Source organism: Perca fluviatilis, chromosome 5 (genome assembly GCF_010015445.1).
Source record: "Perca fluviatilis chromosome 5, GENO_Pfluv_1.0, whole genome shotgun sequence".
Classification (NCBI taxonomy): domain Eukaryota; kingdom Metazoa; phylum Chordata; class Actinopteri; order Perciformes; family Percidae; genus Perca; species Perca fluviatilis.
The window spans coordinates 19,387,004-19,408,488 of NC_053116.1; the positions used below are offsets into that span (position 1 = coordinate 19,387,004).

Here is a 21,485-nt window from a genome sequence, read left to right on the forward strand (position 1 = left end):
CCCCAAATCCCCTTCTCTCCACTCATACCCCCCTACCTCACCCCGTCTACCCTCCCACCCACTACAATTCACCTGCCCAACAAACCCCAAGGCTTCTCATCCCTCTACTCCCTCCCTTCCTTCCTTACTCCCCTTTTCTATTTCGCTCCCACTCACTAACTTAGACATTTCTATACCTATTTATCATTCCCTCTCCCTCCCTCTCTGTGTCTCCTTCTTTACACACAGAGAGTCATTCCTGAGTGGGTAAATAGAGTAAATTGGGGCTGACCCCCAGGGTTAGCAGAGGCCACGCTCTCTTTTCATGTCAAAGCCATCTGAAGGCTGATTGGTTGATTGCAGTGCTCTCCGCTTCCAAAAGGCTCCCTTGTGCTGCTGTAATTGCCCTATCATGTGCGCGTGCACACATCCACATACTTAACGCATGCACGCACGCACGCACACACACACAAGCATGCACGTACATACATGTGGACGCACACACACATTCTTACAGGCAAATGACTTAATTGGTGTTAATTGCATAATGACAGTAGTGAATTGGACCTGGGTCAGAGGTGACACAGGTTTGAGTGGAGAGGGGGGTGGAGAAAGGATGTTGAGAAGATGTGAGAGGAAAGCTAGCACTTCTAGTCTGTCTCAGTCACCCTCTCTTTCTTCCTCAGTTCCAATACTAAGCAATCCTTGACCTGATTGCAGAAGTTGGCCTGTGGGGATGACATACACATACACACACACACACTCACATACAAAAAAACAGACAGCCCTTTGTGGAGTGGAGGGATGCTCTTTACACTTAACACAAGGATACAATTTGACTAAGTCAGCATCTGTGGCTGTGTATGTATATGTGTACCTGTGTGTGTGTGTGTATTTAACTTTACCAGCAGAGTATGTTTGAATGTTAATGCCAGGGCAGCTGAAAGGGCTCTATTGGTTAAAAACGTTTAAGCCATCATCATTAGAGAGTTGTTGGTACAGAGGTGTATTTTAGTGAAGGACGTAATTGGCCCCTCACAGTGCTGTGTAATCTTCTCATATTCTATGAAAACAGCGAAAGCTATTGGCCATAATGGCCATGTTTAAGGTGGGACCTTCCCATGTTAAACATACAGCAACTTAGCTTGATACGGACTGGGACTCAATAGCAGAGAGAGAGGGTAGTGTGTGTAATGTTTGGTGTATACCAGAAGTCCAGCAGTTATGTATTCTGTCTCTATGCTCTGCTGTACACATTTATTTTCCTTTTATTTTATTTCATGGAAATCGTGTGTGTGTGTGTGTGTGTGTGTGTGTGTGTGTGTGTGTGTGTGTGTGTGTGTGTGTGTGTGTGTGTGTGTGTGTGTGTGTGTGTGTGTGTGTGTGTGTGTGTGTGTAAATGCATTTAGAACCCAGTATGTACTGGATTGCGTGATTTCAAAACCAGAGCTTTCTCTAGTGGAAACATTGCTGCGTCTGAGACCACCCGGGATTAATTTCTCTTTGTGAAAATGTTATTGTGTATATGCATGCATGCGTTTTTGTGCATGTCTGGACTCTACTGCAATTAAATGAGTCGGTCTGTGTGTGCATATGCCTGAGTTTTTCTGCAAGTGCTTGTGTGTGTGTGTGTGTGTGTGTGTGTGTGTGTGTGTGTGTGTGTGTGTGTGTGTGTGTGTGTGTGTGTGTGTTTGTGTGTCCTTGTGTGTGGGAGTTACAGTATCCCCTGTCCTGCTGTTTATAGGAGGGAGTGAAAAGTGATGGAAGGTATGGAGAGAGATGGGCCAGTGATGACATAGCCTTATGTTCACCCCCTCTGGATATGGCCCACTCTATATTAGATCTATCCATCATAAGGCTGCACTCAAGTTCCGCATGCTTCCTATACCATTCGTATCTATGGTAGATGTCCACTGTACATGTGTTAGTCTCATCAATGTTCTACTCTTATGGAACATGTCACGCTCATACTTGTAAAGTCTGAATGTACTTTGTCATACACACTGCATACTTAGTGTGTGTGTTTGTGTGTGTGTAGGCTGTATTGACTCTATTTAAGTGGTTTTCGAAGCTCAGATGATAGATGTACAATATGGTTTTCTTGTAGTTCCTCAGAAAGACTTCCCCACTGGCTCATCTAGACACAAAAGGAGCTGTCACTCTCTGCTTTTCTGATCTCACTGTGTGTTCATTCATGTGTGTGTGTGTGTGTGTGTGTGTGTGTGTGTGTGTGTGTGTGTGTGTGTGTGTGTGTGTGTGTGTGTGTGTGTGTGTGTGTGTGTGTGTGTGTGTCATGTGTAAATGTCTCTGTGTGTGTAGGAGCTGTCACCTGTTCCTTGTGCTCTGTACGAGCTCTGTCTCTGGGCGAGCCTTTGATCTGGTCGACAGGAGATTCCTACGGTGTGAAATAGCCCCGGCCAGATTTACTCAATGAAAGAGCAGGCCTTAACCACTGTTATTACCCTCGTTCTTTTTTTTTAAACATCACTGCTTGTGTCTGTCTCTCTGTCTCTTGCTCTCTCTGTCTCATTCTTCTCCCTGCCATATTCTGTCTTTGTCATTTGCTGCCTCCTTACATGTGCTATGAATGTGCTTGTAAGTGTACGTAAATCCTAAATTGGAGGGGATTTTCTGTAATATTTTAGCCATTGCACTGAGTTGTAGCTGGAGTCAAAAAGCCGCTGGGTCCTGCAGTCAAAGCCAAGGTTACCCATGCTGTTACTAAAGAACAGATGTGTAGTTGTCGGTTTTTGGATGTGAGAAATGACACATACGACAGACTATCTCTTTATAACTCTAACAGGAGATGAGGATGGCACTTAGTCTCCGGCCCCCTTTCCCTATTTCTCTCTGTGCTCTGACAGTCTGCTGTTAGCGTGTTAGGTTGGGTGTGTCCGTCTGAGCTGTTGAACATGTGTCAGAGCCAGTTACAGGGATTGATGCTTATTTATTGTGAGCTATACTATGTTGAAATGTCCATTCTGCAGACCTAAAAGGACAACAACAGAAGGAGGGATGGGGGAAGAGACGGTTTATTTTATTGCAGAGTTAGTCTGAGACCAAAAGAGTAGAAATCAGAACTGTGCTGTGGAGCTTTACTGTACAGTGTGCAGCAGAGATGATGCCAAGCTAAGCAGCGGGCATAGCAAGGCCAGGGCACCTCAGGGAGCGATGACTGTTTGCTTTACCACCACCAGGCTCATTTACCACTCAGCTGGCTTATGTAACCATAGAAACATCATCCTACAAAGCTAAAGCATCTCACTCAAAGTACACATTCTTAAAAGGTAGGTTAAGTCTGTCTTAAAACAATAGTCAGGTGCCCATATGAACATTGAAATCATTCCTCCTGTTCATACTGGCTGTTAAAAGATCCTTCCCTAATGTGCTTACAATGGAAGTGATGGAGGACAAAATCCACAGTCTACTTTTTGTCACCCTACACCCACCCACCCCACACACACACACACACACACACACACACACACACACACACACACACACACACACACACACACACACACACACAATTTGGTTTGACTTCTCCTTCAACTAGGTAAGTGGACTGAGAAGGCTGTCACCTGTCATTACAGCAAACTGGGGGAGAGATGTGGGGTATGCCAGTTAAACAGAACCACTCAAAGATGTGTGGTAATGTGAGTGATGGTTGAAAGTCACATTCTGTGACCTGAGAAAGCTCCTACTAAACATCAGCACATGACCTTGCTTGGGAGGCCTGAATTCTTTCAGCCTTAAGCCGATACTATTCCCAGCACCACCCAAACAAAATAGAGTTTCCACACACACTTCACTAAATCACTTTTTCACAGGTAATTTTAGTGCACACTATCGGGGTCTATTTTTCTGTCCTAATATCAATAAGGTGTTTCAAACCACATGTCATGAGTTTTAGTTATCTGGGTTAAATGGACCAGAGTTGAAAGTGATCCCCAATTTAGCAAACACATCAATATTCCACATCACAGACTTTTTCAGAGTGAGGACAGGTTTACATATATTACAGTCTCAGCTCAGCTTTATATCATCCTCGGCTATCATAGCAAAGACTTTTTGCCTAGCCAGTGCATCATAACCTGTTGCATTCATCCCACAGCAAGACTAAATGTTAAGAGCAAGCCTTAGCACTGTCAGTGTGGATGGCTCTATCAGTGCTTATTTAATGGCTACAGTGTGTCTCGGCAGTAAATATCACTAACTATGAGTCACTTTGTCAAAACTAGTGAGGATTATTTACTCTCTATCTGCACACCGAGCCAAACCTCTGTCACTTCCTACGATGCTTGTTTACGATCTGCAGTATCTCCCTTTTAAATTTCACTGGCAGGGCCTTTCCACAGTGTCGTACAGAGCTCTCCAAAAGGTTGTTAAAGGTTCAAGATGGCTGCACAAGGAGTGTCACTGTTAGTCAGCGTGACAAATTTACATGTCTAGGGGTTTAGCCCTCCAGAGGCCTTTTATAGTTCAGAGAAGTCTCAGGAATCATAAGTGGCCCAGATATCTTCACTGTTTTCACTTAAATGTGTGTGTTTCTGGCCCCCCTCTTCTATCAGGTACCCCTATAGCCTTTTTCTCTCCCCATCTCTCTATATCACCCACACTTCTCCACCACACACCCTCTCTCCACCCTGAAGGTGCAACGTTGGGTTATTCCCCAAAAAAGATTACCCCTAGCCTCTTTTTTGATTATCCCCTTTCCAACTCCTCTCATTTGTACCCACAATTTTCCTGCTGGCAGAGGCACCCCACAGCCTGCTGTACCTAACACACAAACACATACACACAAAAACTCTGACATAGCAAACATTCGCTGAACAAGTGAATGGACACATAGCTAATGTTTACTTTACTCTCTCTTTTTTTTTTACTACATGCATGCTACCTGCAGTTCATCTCACCCCTGTGAAAGTATTGCTTGGAATTAGCAACTTTAAAAGTAGCTGTTTGGCATCTTTTTTAAGTCTTTCTTCACCCCTTTTCTCTCACACACTGACACACAGGTCAGACTGAGGTAGAGATCACTAGCAGACCACCAGGCATTGTGAAAGCCTCCCTATTTATCCACAGCGTATATCCTATGTGTCTCATGTCCTGGGGCTATACTGACCTCAGGAGCACCAAATGGACTCGGCCAACAACATGATTGGCTCTTCCTGAGACCGGACTTAAATAGTATTAAGCACCACAGTGCAGCTGTGCTAGCACAAACACACTCACTCCACTTGACATCAACCTCGCCTTTGTCAATCTGTCTCAGATCCTGCTTGTAGACATGTTTTGCATTTGGTTGAATAAAATAGTAAAATAGGTCATTGCCTATTCATGATATGCAAGAAAGAGGCACACAAATACTAAAGAGAGAACAAACCACAAAACAAAATCAGTTAACCCCTCATCCAAGTGGGATGGATGTATAAATGAACACATTGTTAACATTGGATGGGCAGGGGCTCTAATATTTGATGAACAAGCACAGATCTTTGCTGACTGTGTAAATCTCCGTCTACCTCAAATACTTGTAGCCACTGAATAGACATTATTATCAGATTTTGTTGACACAAGTGTCCTGCACACACACATACATAGTCATGCACAAACACGCACAGGTCCACATGCCGGTGCAGATACGCACACCAACACACACCTATGTAAAGGTGAGCCTGTTTTTCCTTCAGAGCAGATTGAGATCTGAAGGATCACATTTATTTGCTTAACTGGTTCAAGTGATCCTAAATAGATCTGAGATGACCAAACCAAACCATTTGAAATCCAAAGCTCCAGTTTCATTGTATCTGTGCCCATTTATAGCAAGCAAGCACACACACTCGCACACACACACACACACACACACACACACACACACACACTCACACACACACACACACACAGACTTTACTCCCTAGTCTGCTTACACATTAGGCTCCTGACCAAAAGGATGAAGCTCAGTAATCAGCCTTGTCTTATTAATGTGTCTTTTACCACTCAGGCAGGAATTTATAAAATGTGTTTTTTGTTGTTGTCTCTATTCTGCCAAATTTGTGTGTTCAATCTTAGCTTTTAGGAATCAGTTTTATACTGCACAAATAGAACAGAGAAAAGATGCTTCTATGTCTCCTGCCTGGTATGGTGGAAGGGCAAATCAGTTAAGTGAGGGAACTGAACTATGGACAATAAAGAACAGATGGGGAAACGGAGTCTGTGGGCAAAGGGGGAGAGAGGAAGCGAGTTGGGTCAGTAGTGAGGACTGATGGGTCAGTGGAGTTGGTCTCATCTTGAGAAGACATCAAGAGGAGGGTGGAGCATTAATAGCACCCGAGAAAACGATGGAGGGCTGACTGCTCGTATAAGCGGGCAGTATTTATGTAAAATGTGCACACACACAAATATAATATGAAAAGGAAGAACGGAAGGTAGTAGAGAAGAAACACTTTTGTTGAATACATATATGTTTCTGTAACATTGCTGTTTGTGCAGAGTGGGCCTTTAACCAGTTGTCTGGCTCTCAGTCCTTATTTTCTTTCTTTCAGGAATAAGGTCTTCACGCCAGCCCACACTGTATCTCAGGCATGGAAACTTCCCTCCCTTATGAAACAAAAATATGAATGTCTGTCATGTTTTTTCCCCCACATTTGTGTGTATCGACTCTTCAATGCCCAAAGAGCAAAGAAAGCCAAGAGAACAGTTTGTTGTATACACATGTTACACTATAAACTTGTTTCTGTAAGCGTAGCGACTGCACACACATTTCAGGGTACTGGGTCAAACCTTCAAAGCTAAATGAATGCCACCATGCACCCACACACCCCACACCAGGCCCTCCGCCCTCCCTCCCCTACCCGCATGAGAGTGCGCCATAGCTCGACTTGCATCCACTCTGGTTTTTGCGAATGGGGGTGAGAGGCTGTTACCGTGTCAGTCGGCATGGCCTCTTATCGAACCATCAGACTACCCTCAGATTCTCTTTCCAGATGGAGGTGAGATAGGGCCTCAGAGGCCCGGACCCCTGCAGACACTGAGAGCATGGAGGCCTCCCCTGATCTCCTACCTGATGGAGGTGCTTTAATGTGGGCTCAGGTTTCACTTGTCTCCCCTGCCTGGCTGGGCCTGTGCTGGTGTCAGGATGCAGCATTCAGGGCTCTTCGGCCTGGATTCTGATGGGCCGCCGTTGCTCCAGGTCAAGGTGTTGTTATGGGACGCAAGCTTACCCGGGTCCTTGAGCTTTTCTTACTAGGAAAAATAGGTGCAATGATGGGTTCTATACACAGCTATACAGGCAGACTTTAACACACATGCAGCTGGCCCACAGTAGAGCTCTTGACATTTCTCCCAATAACATAAACACTGCCACTCATACTGTGCTCAGAGCAAGAGAGAGGAAAAAAGAAAGAATTCTGTGATAAGGCGAGAAAAAAAAAGCTTGACGATGTAAATGAGTGAGATTAGTCAGAGAGGAACTTCTAAGCGCTAAGAGAGACAGATCAAGAGAGACATAGTGGGGGTGGGGAGGAAGGAGAGAGGAATTTGGGAGCAGAAAGAATTCCATGCATCTTTTATTGTTGTTGCGCAAACCTGTATTTTAGACCTGCATGGACATTTTGCACTTTTATGAACATAGTTTCTTTTTCGCCCCAGGTGATGAATGAATATTTGAAGATGTCCCGCCGAAAACAGTTGTTCAACCTCCCTCTCTGATGCTTGTGCCTTTGTATTTGCGTATGTGTATTTCAACATTCATGCACATGTACTGCTTTTTTACCCAAGCATACGTACGTGTGTGTGTGTGTGTGTGTGTGTGTGTGTGTGTGTGTGTGTGTGTGTGTGTGTGTGTGTGTGTGTGTGTGTGCAGGTGTGCTTGTGTCTGTGTGCGCAAAATATGTCAAGACAACCTCCATATTAGAAATAGGTACTGCAGATTCCACCTGTATCATTTGTACATTGGCACCTTGGCTCGACTCGGGGAAACTCATCACCATTCCACAGAGAGCCCTCCATCATTCCTCACAGGATTAGAGACAAAAAAGAGGGAGAGGGAGAGAGTTCAAGGGAGGGATTGCTCTTTTACTTTTTGTTGCTGACACAGTCGTTACTATAATTTAATAGAATTAATAGAAGTTTTAAAATTGCTACCAGTGTCCCCCTCTGTCTTTCTCCATCTTTCTTTCTGTTCATTTTAAACCAGATGTCAATTTAAGGAGGCACAAGAAGACAATGCACGCTATTGAAGCAGTGTTTGAATGTGCAGAAAGCTCAGAAATGGCACATGTGAAGCATGCACAATGTCTGACTCTTACAGATGCATGCTGCATCTCCATGGGAATTTAATTAGTTTGATACATGAGATTTTTTTTCATCAACAGTCAACTCCACCTAGTGGTGTTTGTACTGAACAGATTTCTGGCTGCAGCATGGCATGAACTATAATGAGGGAAACGTTACACCAGCAATTGTTTATCTGCACAGTCAGATTGCTGGAAAAGGGAGGATCAATACTAAGGTTTTGAATATGAATCCCACAAAAGCTACAAACAGTGCCTCTGAGATCTGGATCAGTGCCTTTGTGCCATAGGCTGTCCATTGCTTGAGAGCAGTTGTAGACTGTGTTAGTAGGTCTCCTCAGCACCTCTTGGCCTGGCATCTGTGAGGCTTGCTCACACTTGCTTTCACCCAGCATGTGTTTGCTCATATGAAGGAAATTATGTAATTAGCCTGTGAGGGATTGTTTTCTTTCGCTCTTTACCCTCCCGCTCTCTGTCTTTCTTTCCCTCCCGCTTCTTTTTTGCACTCACTCTCTCTCTCTTTCTGGTCCTTTGAAAGCAGATGATTAATCCGAGCCACACCCTAGCTCACCTCCGTAATTAATTGCCAGGGACCATCCGTGGAAGAAAATGAGTGCTTGCCATACAGATCTTAACTGAAGAACAGCTTTGTTTAACATCAAAGGGGGAGTTTTGAGAGTGGTGTGAGGGAGTGGAGATGGACGATTTGGGTGTGCAGGGGGTTGTGTCGGGCCGGGTTGTGTGCTATGAGATGGGTGCAGGGGTACACACGGGCAGCATCGGGGGGAGGAAAACCTGGCGTTTTGCTCTCTAATTCCAGCCGGCCTGGAGGCCTGGAGCGCTAAGAAGGGCCTCACTGTTGCTCTCTGGATCAGCCAGGTATTGCTTACATAAAAAGCAAGTGAAAACAGCTGTAGGGATAATTAGCTTGATTCTCCATTACATGCCATGAGGGCCAATAACTAAAAAATGGAGTTTTGTTTGGGTTAGAGCTGCAGTCCCAACCAGGAGGAAGTTGTAAAACTCATGCAGGAAAAAAAGAAAGAGAGAGGGAAAAAACTAGAAATGTACGGAAGAAAGGGCGAGCTCTTGAAGCAATTGTTGCTGAGGAGATCTTCTCTCTTCCTGGGGTGGCTTGATGTAGGCCATAGTTTTAAGGATTCTAAAGGGCTGTGGTTTCAAAATGACTGAATGGGCTTATGCACATAGATCCTTTTTTTTACCCATCTAATTTATTCTTAGTTCATCGGAATGTGTCATGTCAGATCAATTCATTGGAACTGGACCAAATTCCAGGTGAAGCAGCACTTTAACATTAATGGTCCCAAATTTCTGCAAGGATCCATTTAACGGGCAGTTTATATTAGTAGCACTTAAAGACAAGAAGGGGTTCAGCCGCTCACATCCACGCTCTCAGGCTTGATACCCAACCCTTAGGACAAAAGACAGACAGACAGACAGACTAGTATAGGTGTTTGGGGGAAATACAGGTAGACTAACAACATAAAAACCTTACAGCTTCATTTGGATTACCCATCAACTTACAAGGACTTTGACCTGATATGTTGTGTATGTACACACACAATACTGCTCACAAAATGAACATTGTTTAATTAACACGGGGGTACCAGGCAAAATAAATGGATTTTCATGTCAACTACACCTGTTTCTGCAGAGGGCATTTGCAAATTCTGTTAAGTCAATAATTGTCCTTTCTCTAGATGCAGGATAAGGCAGTATTCATTTGAGAAAGTGTTCACCCTGTTTGATCCCAACATCAAGCACACACTGAGAGAAGAGGAGTGGGGAGAAGGATAAGGATTAGGCAGGGAGTGGAAGATAGGAATGGCTGATTTTAGTTAGAGGGAGATGATGGCTGAGTGCTTTAAGAGAGAGAGAGAGAGGGAGACAGAGGGACATTATATTTAGCTATTTAAATGTATGCATTGGTATGGCATAAATGACCCAATTGTGATCTAAAATCAACCTCAAAAGAGTGACAGAAATATGTATGTTCATATGCCTTTGAATAAAGCCATTAGCAAATGTGCCCCTCACTAAACCTCTTTAAGTGAAGTGGCTCAATATGATAATGGGAGGGTTGCATCTGATCCGTTGAAGTGAGTGTCAAGTGTTAATGTTTTAGTTTTATCAGTAGACTTTTCTGTGAGGATTCAGGTCACGGTTTGGATATTACAGTGCAATTCATCACATTCCTACCCATATGCAGGCGAACTGCTGCACATCACCAGTGTCTGTTTGATAAATGGAATCTCCATGTGTGTTTACCACTTTGTGACAAATGTGCATTCAGCTGTTTTCAATCATATTCTACTTATTTTAAATGTTTTATCTGACTCAGATAAAACAGGAAAAAAAGTGCTACCTCACCCAGCTGAAATTTAACCAGATAAAACAAGAACTTATTGCAGTGCAGTATATGTGTAGCTGGCTTTCTTGCTACCTTTAGGAGCTGATGATGCAGAAAATTGTGGACAATGACCTTTGGGCTAAAAAGGCTTTAAGCAGCCTGTCAGAGCAATTTGAGCTCACTACATTATCCAGAGCATGGTTGTAGCTTTCCTGGCTGATATAATATGCTTTGCTTAGTCACATGTTTCTAAGGCGGCCATAATCACGTCTACAAATGCAGAACTCAGGAACATAAAATTCCATAACACTCTGTCACAACATGCTGACATGTAAAATAATCATAGGCCGATAAGCGTACACACATTCATGACCACATAGCGACACACACTTCCTCATTAACAACACGAACACAGGCGTCACACGTGAGTTTGTGTAGTGAATGCGTCTGTTGTGTAGAAGTAGTGAGGTGTTGACAGAGAAGAAAGAGGAGCGGTCTTCAAACACATCCACAGCCAGGTCCTGCTCTCCATTATGCCCCTGCCGGGGGCCATATTTGTTGATTCTCTGGCCCCCAAATCATTAATTTAAGTGCAGACGACGGCGAAGAAACCCGAGAATGGCGTCCAACACACATGCACAAATTCACACACACAAGCATGTACATGCACAGACAAACATTTGGTCACACTCACACGCAAGCTGGTTGATGTGTACATACATACACACCCCATGTTGCATAACAAATGATGGCCCTTTAATTGCTGTGCATGTTTATTTACTCCTGGCTGTAATGGATGGTCCTTCTCTGCCTGGCAGCCAATCAGAGGGAGACAGGAAGAGTTTGAGCAGCCCTGCAGAACTGGACACATTCCATAGAATTTGACATTTCTTTTCCTATACAACACACTAACCTAAGATGCTACCATTAAATACTGGTAATCCCCTTACATCCAAGACTTATGGGTCGTTACACAGGTTAAATCATCTCTATTACAAGAGTTTTCCCAACTTTCCCTGTGAACGTCTCTTGTCCTCAGCAAACAAAGTTTGTATTAAAGTTCTATCATCATCCCCTCTCTGAGTGACAGATGATAACGTCTTCAGTGATTGGTAGTTATTTTGGGGCCTGTTTGCTCAGCCAATGAGGCGCCCCCAGCAAGCTAGACATACATCATTGTTTCTTTTTTTCACAACCTAAACCTCAGGAAAGAAGTGAGTTGTTGCTGACTGCTGTGCGGCCTGAATAACAGACACATTCCGACAGAGTTTTTTTTTTTTTTTTAATTAATGAGCACTTGATATTTGGGCTGCTGCCAACTGCATTTAGAGCATTCTTAAAGAGCTCTGGAGGCTCGCCAGACAGTTACAAGCAAGAAAATGGTCAACCTTAATCTAAGAAAAAAATATCTACACTGGACCTGAGTGTCTTGAGTTCTCTTTGTCCATTACCAAGCAATGTAATTGTATGATGTAACCTTTTATGAGAGATAAAAAAAAAACAACTAAGCTCTTTGGCTAGATGATGCATCTTCATATCCCTATGTGGATTATAGCATTTGTTTTTCATTCTTTGTGGTTGACCTCTCATACTGATTATTCTTTCTTAATGTTTCTTTCCACAGCTGTAGAGCCAGGCACCAAGAGATTCAAGAGCTTCAACTGCAAGCATACACACTGAACCGGCCTATACCTCCCCACCATCAACACCACCAGACATACTTATAAACATATATATATATATATATATATATATATATATATATATATATATACACATATACATACACACACATACAGTATCTCACAAAAGTGAGTACACCCCTCACATTTTAGTAAATATTTCATTATATCTTTAAATGACACTTAAGAAATTACACTTTGCTACAATGTAAAGTATTAAGTTTACAGCTTGTATAAGAGTGTAAATGTGCAGTCCCCTCAAAATAACTCAACACACAGCCATTAATGTCTAAACCGCTGGCAACAAAAGTCAGTACACCCCTATGTTAAATTCCCATAGAGGCAGGCAGATTTTTATTTTTAAAGGCCAGTTATTTCATGGATCCAGGATACTATGCATCCTGATAAAGTTCCCTTGGGCTTTGGAATTAAAATAGCCCCACATCATCACATACCCTTCACTATACCTAGAGATTGGCATGGGGTACTTTCCATAAAATCATCTCTCAATGCAAATTAAACCAGCTATTAGGCAAACTGAAATAAAACTAGGTATGGTGAAGAATATGTGATGATGTGGGGCTATTTTAATTCCAAAGGCCGAGGGAACTTTATCAGGATGCATAGTATCCTGGATCCATGAAATAACTGGCCTTTAATAATAAAAATCTGCCTGCCTGCCTGGGAATTTAACATAGGGGTGTACTCACTTTTGTTGCCAGCGGTTTAGACATTAATGGCTGTGTGTTGAGTTATTTTGAGGGGACTGCACATTTACACTTATTATTATTATACAAGCTGTACACTTAATACTTTACAATGTAGCAAAGTGTAATTTCTTCAGTGTTGTCCCATTAAAAGGTATAATGAAATATTTACTAAAATGTGAGGGGTGTACTCACTTTTGTGAGATACTGTATATACATACATACATACATACATACATACATACACACATACATACATACATACATACATACATACATACATACATACATACATACATACATACATACATACTCCAGGACCCACTATTTCAATGGATTGTGGACAAGCTCAGCGTTCAGCCGGTCAGAAATTCTCCTATCTTATCGATGAATGTCACCTTCACTGACAAATGCAATAGCCCACTGAGGGTGGGCGAATGACCCTCACAGGACCATCAGTCATCTCTCTGGACCTTCAAGGTATTGGCAAGCGGCCTTCATTTCCCTAGTTGTTTTCAATAGACCGGGAGCTGGATCCATTTTACAGTACTGTGGGGCTACAGAGTTCTGGCTTCCCATCAACCGCACAATCACTCCACCACTGTGGACTATTGGTGTGGCTAAGCTGAGCCAGTGGAACTAGCCGTAAACCCATGCCAATCCTGGACTAGTTTATGATGGCATGATGTGTTTACTTCTTCAGCTAAATATCAGACTTTTGTAAATATAACAACATGGACCTCAAAATCCACAATCCACAGAGACCTTCTCAATGTACCGTGCCAAAGGAGACAACCCTGTCTGCTGAAACAAATACTGAAATGTGACTACCTGAATATATCTGAATTATTTGGACTACACAGTAAACTGTCCTAGTTACTCATTTCTTTGACTATCTCCCACTTACTGCTGAGAGATCAACAGGGAAACAGACAAACAACAGATGTGGGCTTAAAGATGCCCCACAAAAACTAAAGTCTCTAAAAATCAGGATTCTTATTAACAGGGAAGGAAACACGGCTGACCCCAAATCAGCCAGCTTACTGTAAGAACAGTCTGTTTATAAATTTCTCCTTGTGTTCGTTTAGCCTGCTGTGCGTTTGTTAAATGAACCAATATCATGTTCTGTTAGCTTTTCTACATCCAAAACCGTTTTGAGTGCCACTCTTCTTTTCTTTTTCAAGTTTTAACAGCTGTATGTGACTTATTACGCTGATGAGTGATGTATTATTTTGTTATCTATATGTTGAACCTGTGAATCTGAGTGGTGAATCTGTTAATAATGAAGTGACTTGCATTGTAAAGCACTGTGTCATTACTTTTTTCACTGTACTGGAGGTTGACGATAACGTACAGTGTTATGTTTTGATTCAATATAACAGTGTTTCCATTTGGCCCTTACCCAACATGTACAGTTTTTGTACAGTGTGTGTGTGTATGCATGTGTGTGTGGTTTCATGCTGCTCTCGTGATTGTGATGACTGTGAAAGTTTGGGGGGGGGGGGGGGGGTAACAGTATTCACCCTTGAATCGTTCCACAGTGTGTTGCAGTGGTCAGCTTGTTTCTTTGGTTTGAATAAAAGTTGTTTTCACAAGAACTGCAACATGTGTTTTATCAGAAACACAATAATGTGAACATCGACATCGACAGTGTTATTGGTAAATTTGAGTACAACAATGGGTATTTTCACAAGATTAAAGTTTCACCGCCACTATGGCAACTACAACAATAGACTCTTGCGCTGCCCAAGAAAGAATTCTCCCCAGTTTTCATGGTCTACCAATTCTCTCTCCCTTTTTCTCTCTCATAAACTCTGCCAGATGTTGCCCAGTTTTCTTCCTAGGGGAACGTGGGGGGATGGAGGAGGGAGGGGTAGCGAGGCATGGTGAGGGATCAGAAATGTGGCTGAGCATGTTTTAAGTGCTCTTTGACGCAGTCACAGCCTCCAGCATCCACCACGGTAACATTAGCTGAGAACAGAACTCTTGCGAGATTTGCAAGCACTTCACACTCAATTCTGCCACAGGTATTCACAGTCACATGAAGAGTTACATTCCTAAAGGAGATACACATTTTGTGAAAAAGTGTGACAAAATGATGGCTTTCGCAAAAGCATTATGAGCAGAGCTATATATATATATATATATTTTATAAATGACTCACTTGAGGTGCTTAAAATAGTTTTTTATGTATAATTCTGTTTTGAAGGGTTGAAGGACTCATCAGGTCCATAGCAGACCATTAAGATGTCAAGTCATTCTTTTGGGCATGCAGCCAGATATTCAGATGACTGACCCCTTCCATTAATTTTAAGCATTGTTTTACTTATTTTACTGACTGTTATTCTATCTCCATTTCCTCAATCCGTATGAAATTCTGTCCAGCGCAATTGAAAATAACTTTCACCCTTGAATGCCTTCAGTGTGCACAGACTGAGAAATCCACAGTGACACACGTGAAACTATTAAACAATTTGCCCTCTGACACTCCTCATCGGGTTCATTGAAAAATATCGAACTGTAAGCCGCCGGATTCTTGCAGCATGTTTTGAGATAATGTACCATAAAATAATAATTACCGTAATGACCGTAATGCTCACAGGCCTTCAGGTGATGAGAGCAGCCTGTATAAGCACAAGATATGGACCTGCTTGTCTTGATTTTACTGAGCGGTAACTCGATCTGCTGCCAGTGAAAATCCTAACTATGCTCTGATATGGATAGGGTAATAGCCTTGGGTGCTTTATAAGTTTATTTTAGGTAATAGAGACGCTTGTTTTGTTACAGCCTGTTCCGCCCTTCTCTCTATATCTCTCTCTCTCTCTCTCTCTCTCTCTCTCTCGTTCCTCTCTCACCCTCCTCAATTTTACCTACACTCAAATTCCTTGTTTCTTGAAAGTTGGTGACTGGAAGAAGAAAAAAAAGGATTTTAGGAGAAATGTGATACGCATGCGCCATCTAACGTGTTTGCGCTGCGCATCCATGCTGCAGTGTGCTAGTTGTGAGAGGAGGTTACTGAAGCAGGTGAGGGAGAGAGAGAGAGAGAGAGAGAGAGAGAGAGAGAGAGAGAGAGAGAGGGAGGGAGGGAGGGAGGGATACTCGGTGATACTTTTCTGCACTTCAACACACAGACACACACATAGCCTACTGTGTGGGAGTACGACAGACTCGGGAGCCTCAGCAAAGCGGCTGTTGTTCACACGCTGTGCTCTTTTCCTCCCCCTGGCACCGTGCGCACTCGCCAAGCCGCACTGTTTGGAGATAGTCCGCGCGGAAACTTTTTTGGAGCATACTGTCTGGAGCCGATTAATTGTGGCATCTGTTGTTTTTTTTTCTGCGAGTAGGATGACTTACTTTTTTGCATGTGAGGACTTTTAAGTCGAGCTAAGGAATTGTCAAAGTCATTTTTTGCACAGAATGGAAGGTAAATTGACAAGTCGTTTGTGGCGAGGATCACCGTGTGGATATTTCCGCAGGTAGAACGCGCTATGACCTGAGCGTGTGAGCGGCTGGATTTAATGTGCATCACATTATGTTTTTGATTTGACATAGTCTAGCTATATTCTGGGACAGTTTTTATTTTTTATTTGGAAAACGACTATAAAAGTAGGCCGCTTTGAATTAGAAGAGAATCGACAAAGTACATCCGACGTTTCCGCCAGTGGTATTTTGGGTTACAGTAGATGGTTGCATTTGTTGATAGTTACCGCAAAGTCACGTACTGATTCGTTAAAGGAACTAGTCATTTTCTAACACTGTCTTTGCACATTTCATACATCCCACTGCTTCCTAAAGCCATCCAAGCGGTTTGGCGCACGGAGCGCATTCACTGATTGTTGGGCGTCCGTGTTCATCAAAACACCAAACCTGAAGAACTCTTAGCTTTAGCGTTCCGCTTTCTTCACCCCATCCAAGCACTTTCCAAGAAATCCGGATAAAACGACGAGACTTGTCTTCGCTGCAGCGGAAAAGGAAATCTTAAATCCACCTGGCCTGCTCTTGGATTATTGGTTTGATATCGTCTGCTGAAAGTGGATTACAACTTCTAACGGGCTGTGCTCCCTGGTGAGTAGCTATAGGTCTCCTGGTTCACTCACATTTCCATGCAGCCGCAGTTGATCTTAGACAGTGGAAAATGCGTGTTTCAGTGGGACCTTTTTGGACTAATAGGCCTATGGTTCTTGGATGTGGACTAAAGTTCTTGAATTGACAGATGTGATGTGTAAAACATGCAATCCCCTCACTGCATCGACTGTGGCCCATATGTCAGTGTCCTGCTTGGCAAAAATGAATTCAGCAAAAATTAACCATAAATTAATTGTTTTAAAATAGTCTGCTTTTTGTGTCCATTGTTAACGGTTCCCATTTAAAGTCAGGCATAGTTCTTTGTGCTGCTTGTCCTTATCAAATCCTTGTACCTGGCTCCCTCTTCTGGTTTTTCTAAACAACAGGACAGGCAGTAAAAGAGACTCATTATTTTGCGCTGTTAAATTCGGATATTTCACTCATTAGTCAGTCAATTGCTGTGCCATGCAGTTTGGGAAAATGTACCCTAATAATTAAATTGCTTTTTTACACAAACACATACTCCACACAAATCTCAAATTATTGTCACCATGCATAGTATCCAAAGGATTAAAGATGCAGGTCATAGCCTACTGTAAATATAGTCACTTAACAATAGTTCATTCATTAAATGTTGTCATAATTTGACACTTTTAGCATCCTGGTGCTTTTCCCTTTACATTTTAACAATAGTTGTGTTTAAGATTTTTCAAATGCTAATATATTTAATTGTAATACTATTTCAGATAGTTTGGCCAAAGGTTCCAGCCAGAGAAAAGACACGGGCCCAAATTTGACCTATAGGTGAAATAATTCAAGAGCATTTTTTCTCCCAAAAAAAATATAAAAATAAATGGTGGTATAGGCTACTTTTCTTTCTCAGCTTGTAAATGTAAGGAGCGCCGATGCTTTATCACCCTGGCGGCGGTATTCTAATTGCTCTCTTCCTGAAATGTGCCCAATTTGATGCCACTTTTACCGACAGAAATCAGCGAGGTAGTCGTCAGTCATCCAGTGAAGTCCCAATGAATATTTTACTCGGGTCAAATCGTTTCCAGGGGTCACGGAGCGCATGATTTACGCAGCTTGCAGTAAGGATACCAAATACAGCAATGTATAGCCTATTTACGTTTTAAATAAAGCTGTGTATAGCGTTGAATAATTAGTGCACTGAAATAAATTACTTAAGCAGTATTACGAAATATTAATTCAAAAATGAAAGTCTCGCGTCTTTGAATGTTAAATCGAATTATTGCTGTTCTCTGTTCTGATTGGCTTAGAATCAGTTGTGAAATGTCAGATAATTGCACGCACCTGTGGAATCATGACGGTAGCCTACATTTCCATATAAATATGCAGAATGAAATCGGTGTGTAACCCCAGCTGTTGAGTTACGTCTGATGAAGTGTCCTGCTCGGCGTAAAAAATAATTGTAGAACTTAATTATCCGTAAATTAAAATACATATTTTTTAAACCATTCCGCTTCCTGGCGGGCGTGACAATTCCAATTAGTTGTTTTAAAATCAGTGCAAAACCGCCGCCCTCTGTGGATTATTGGTTTAATTTATGTGGAAGAACTGCAAGGAACATAACTTCACCAACTATTACTGAAGCAGTGCACAAACTGAAAGCACATGGTCGTGTGCGTGTGTGTGAGCGCGTGCGAGCGTGCGCAGGGTGAGTGATGGTGAACTTGGCCTTGTCTTTAATGAGTATTAGGCAGGCCCAGGTCTCCACGACTCAACCCTGGAAAATAACGCAGCGTGACAAATTAGAGCTGCTCTGAGTCCCGAAATTCACACACGGCCCAACTGGAAGACTGGCACATCGGTTCAACTCGCAAATGTAAGGGTAATTATTTAAACTCATTTTCTGCCTACATAGCAGCCAAAATATTACTGAAGCCACGCACTTGCTTGCAGATAATTGCATCCCCCCTTTTAATTGCTTGTAGTTTTCGTTAGGGAAAAGGCTGCACAATATAACCAGGCCCAGGCCATCATCCGCTGACGTGGCTACGACCCACAGTCGTTTAATACATTTCAAAATTAATTTCAAGATAATTATACTCCGACATGACCGTTATTTGTCAAATTACATATGTAATTGCCATCTGCATTACACTACATTACAGGAAACTATTTTAAAAATCAAGTCTTCTTTTTTTATGTCCATGTTCTATAAATATTCCTATTAAGATGTTTTTAATTAACAAATTTGTATAACAATGGTGTGATCATTTCCCAAGGATGTTTCTTATGTAGGCTACATAATTGCACAAAAATAAACCTTGTCACCAGGGAATCAACATAATCAGGCCTGCCATAGATGAAAATGAACCAGTATGGAATAAAAACAAAATTATGTGGTTTTTATTCTATAGTTTGGATCTAATTTTAATTAAACAATTTTTGCATTAAAAATGCAGTCATAACTGTTCAAATTGAGACTATTGAGTTTTGACCCTTACATCAGCAGTAAACATGTAGGCTAAAATGGATTTAAAATAAAGCACACACACTTTGAATCAATCTGACTAGACCTCTGTCTGGCTCTCTGCCTTTGTGTGTGTCTTTCTCTGAGTAAAGTGAACTGTCAGGAATGTGTCTAGCTGGGGTTTCATGGTCATTGTGTCTTCTCTGGCACGTCTATCAGTCGTATGTGCATCACACTCAAACCTGCTGCCAAATGACTGCTCTGCTGTGCAAGCATTGATGGCCTTAGGGCTCTCATCACACACAAAACTACGGTGTGTGTTTGCATGTAGAAGAGAGAGTTTAGTTATGCAGTCACACAGCTGAAAGAATTTCCCCTGCATTCCCTTCATACATTTTCGATATCACAGATATTTGTCTTTGTGTTTTTCTGTGTTGAGACAAACATCCAGACTGACAAGCATCCTTTTTATTATTATTTTTTTTTTCCTGTCCTCTCTCAGATTAGCGGCAGTATGAACCTGGGGCTGGGCTGTGTGAGTCGGCCGGTTTGCTGGCCCTTTGGCAGCGTGTTGGACTCGAGACACTGTGTCTTCGCCCTCACACTCCTCACACTCCTCATGCAGGTGGTGGTGGAGGCCAACTCATGGTGGTATGCATTCATTTTCTCTCCATATACAGTCATTTTTGGGTCTCAAATTTGCACGGTGTGTTTATTTGTGTCATTGCCTGTGGAGATTGTCAGCTTTCAAAAGGAAATTTCTTCTCTTTAAATTCGTAGATGAGTCACATTTGTAAATAGAGTAGCAGAGCCTTTTAAAGAGTTTAAAAAAGCCATGAAAAAAGCCAAAGATTTAGGGTAAAAAATGTTTTTACCACATTTCGTTAGTGTTTATATTTGTCTGTGAGTTTAATAGTCAATTTCAGGCCTGTGTGTGTGCGTGTTTGCTATGTAAGCCTCCTCAACTTCAGTTGCACCACATATGAAGTAACACAACATGCTGACTGTAGCACATTAGCTTTTCAGGAAGGACCTTTTTTCTCCCTTATTTTCTTTCTTCGGATATTGCCAAACCAAAATTATGAATATTATAGAAAACATAGAATGCTGTGGTTTATGAGTTGGCGTCCAAATATTTGCAAACACGAACACTGTGTACATGTGTGAGTGTGTGTGCAGACCCAGTCCTACTGCCATTAGAAAGGTATATGAGAATGCTGCACTTAAACACAATCAAGTACTTCTTGAATGGGAAAATACAGTTTACCAGTTGCCGTAGAGGTACTACTTAAGGCAAATCCCAACTCTTTACATCTTGTTTTGTCTAATTGTGCACATGTGGATAATTGTGTATTTCAACTTAAATGCTTCTAGAAGAACATGGAACATTTACAGTAAACCCACACTTGTGTAAGAGTTTTCCATACTTCATATGAGCAGATCAAAGCCAGTAGTGACATAATGCAGTGATCGCCTAATTATATGAAAATAATAATTTAAACAATTATTTTGAAAAGGATTTATATAGAAACCCATTTTATTGGGATCACCTCAGTGGGCGACTACAGTCAAGTTTCAATAATGAGTTGGATTTACCAGCTGAAGACTCACACATTACCACAGACCATTTGGAAAGCTGAGTTTGGAGCACAAACTGTGTGTGTCTTTCAGTTTCCTCTTTGAGAGGAGACACAGGTGTGAATGATTTAGTGTGTGTGTGTGTGTGTGTGTGTGTGTGTGTGTGTGTGTGTGTGTGTGTGTGTGTGTGTGTGTGTGTGTGTGTGTGTGTGTGTGTGTGTGTGTGTGTGTGTGTGTGTGTGTACACGTTTTATTAAATTGTTTTCTGTGTGTACGTCCGTGTATATGTTATGTGAATTCACTCCGTGTTTCCTCGCTGCTGACTTTCCCCAGTTGATCAGGTTACACTGGGGGCTAATTGTCTTTCTCTTA

At 42.1% G+C, this 21,485-nt stretch overlaps 1 protein-coding gene across 4 annotated transcripts in view; it reads left to right on the forward strand.

Annotated features, from left to right (window-relative positions):
* wnt5a (wingless-type MMTV integration site family, member 5a) overlaps positions 1–21,485 on the forward strand; it is a 48,408-nt gene that overhangs the window by 20,221 nt on the left and 6,702 nt on the right. The window contains exons 1-2 of one of the 4 annotated variants that reach the window (XM_039800960.1): positions 16,129–17,098; positions 20,038–20,186. In XM_039800960.1, the coding sequence (XP_039656894.1) occupies positions 20,050–20,186 (137 nt within the window). In that variant the 5' untranslated portion in view covers positions 16,129–17,098; positions 20,038–20,049. Of the gene's footprint in view, positions 1–16,128; positions 17,099–18,471; positions 18,951–20,037; positions 20,187–21,485 lie in introns of those variants that run through there. The other 3 variants (XM_039800961.1, XM_039800959.1, XM_039800962.1) reach the window with 3 other exon arrangements.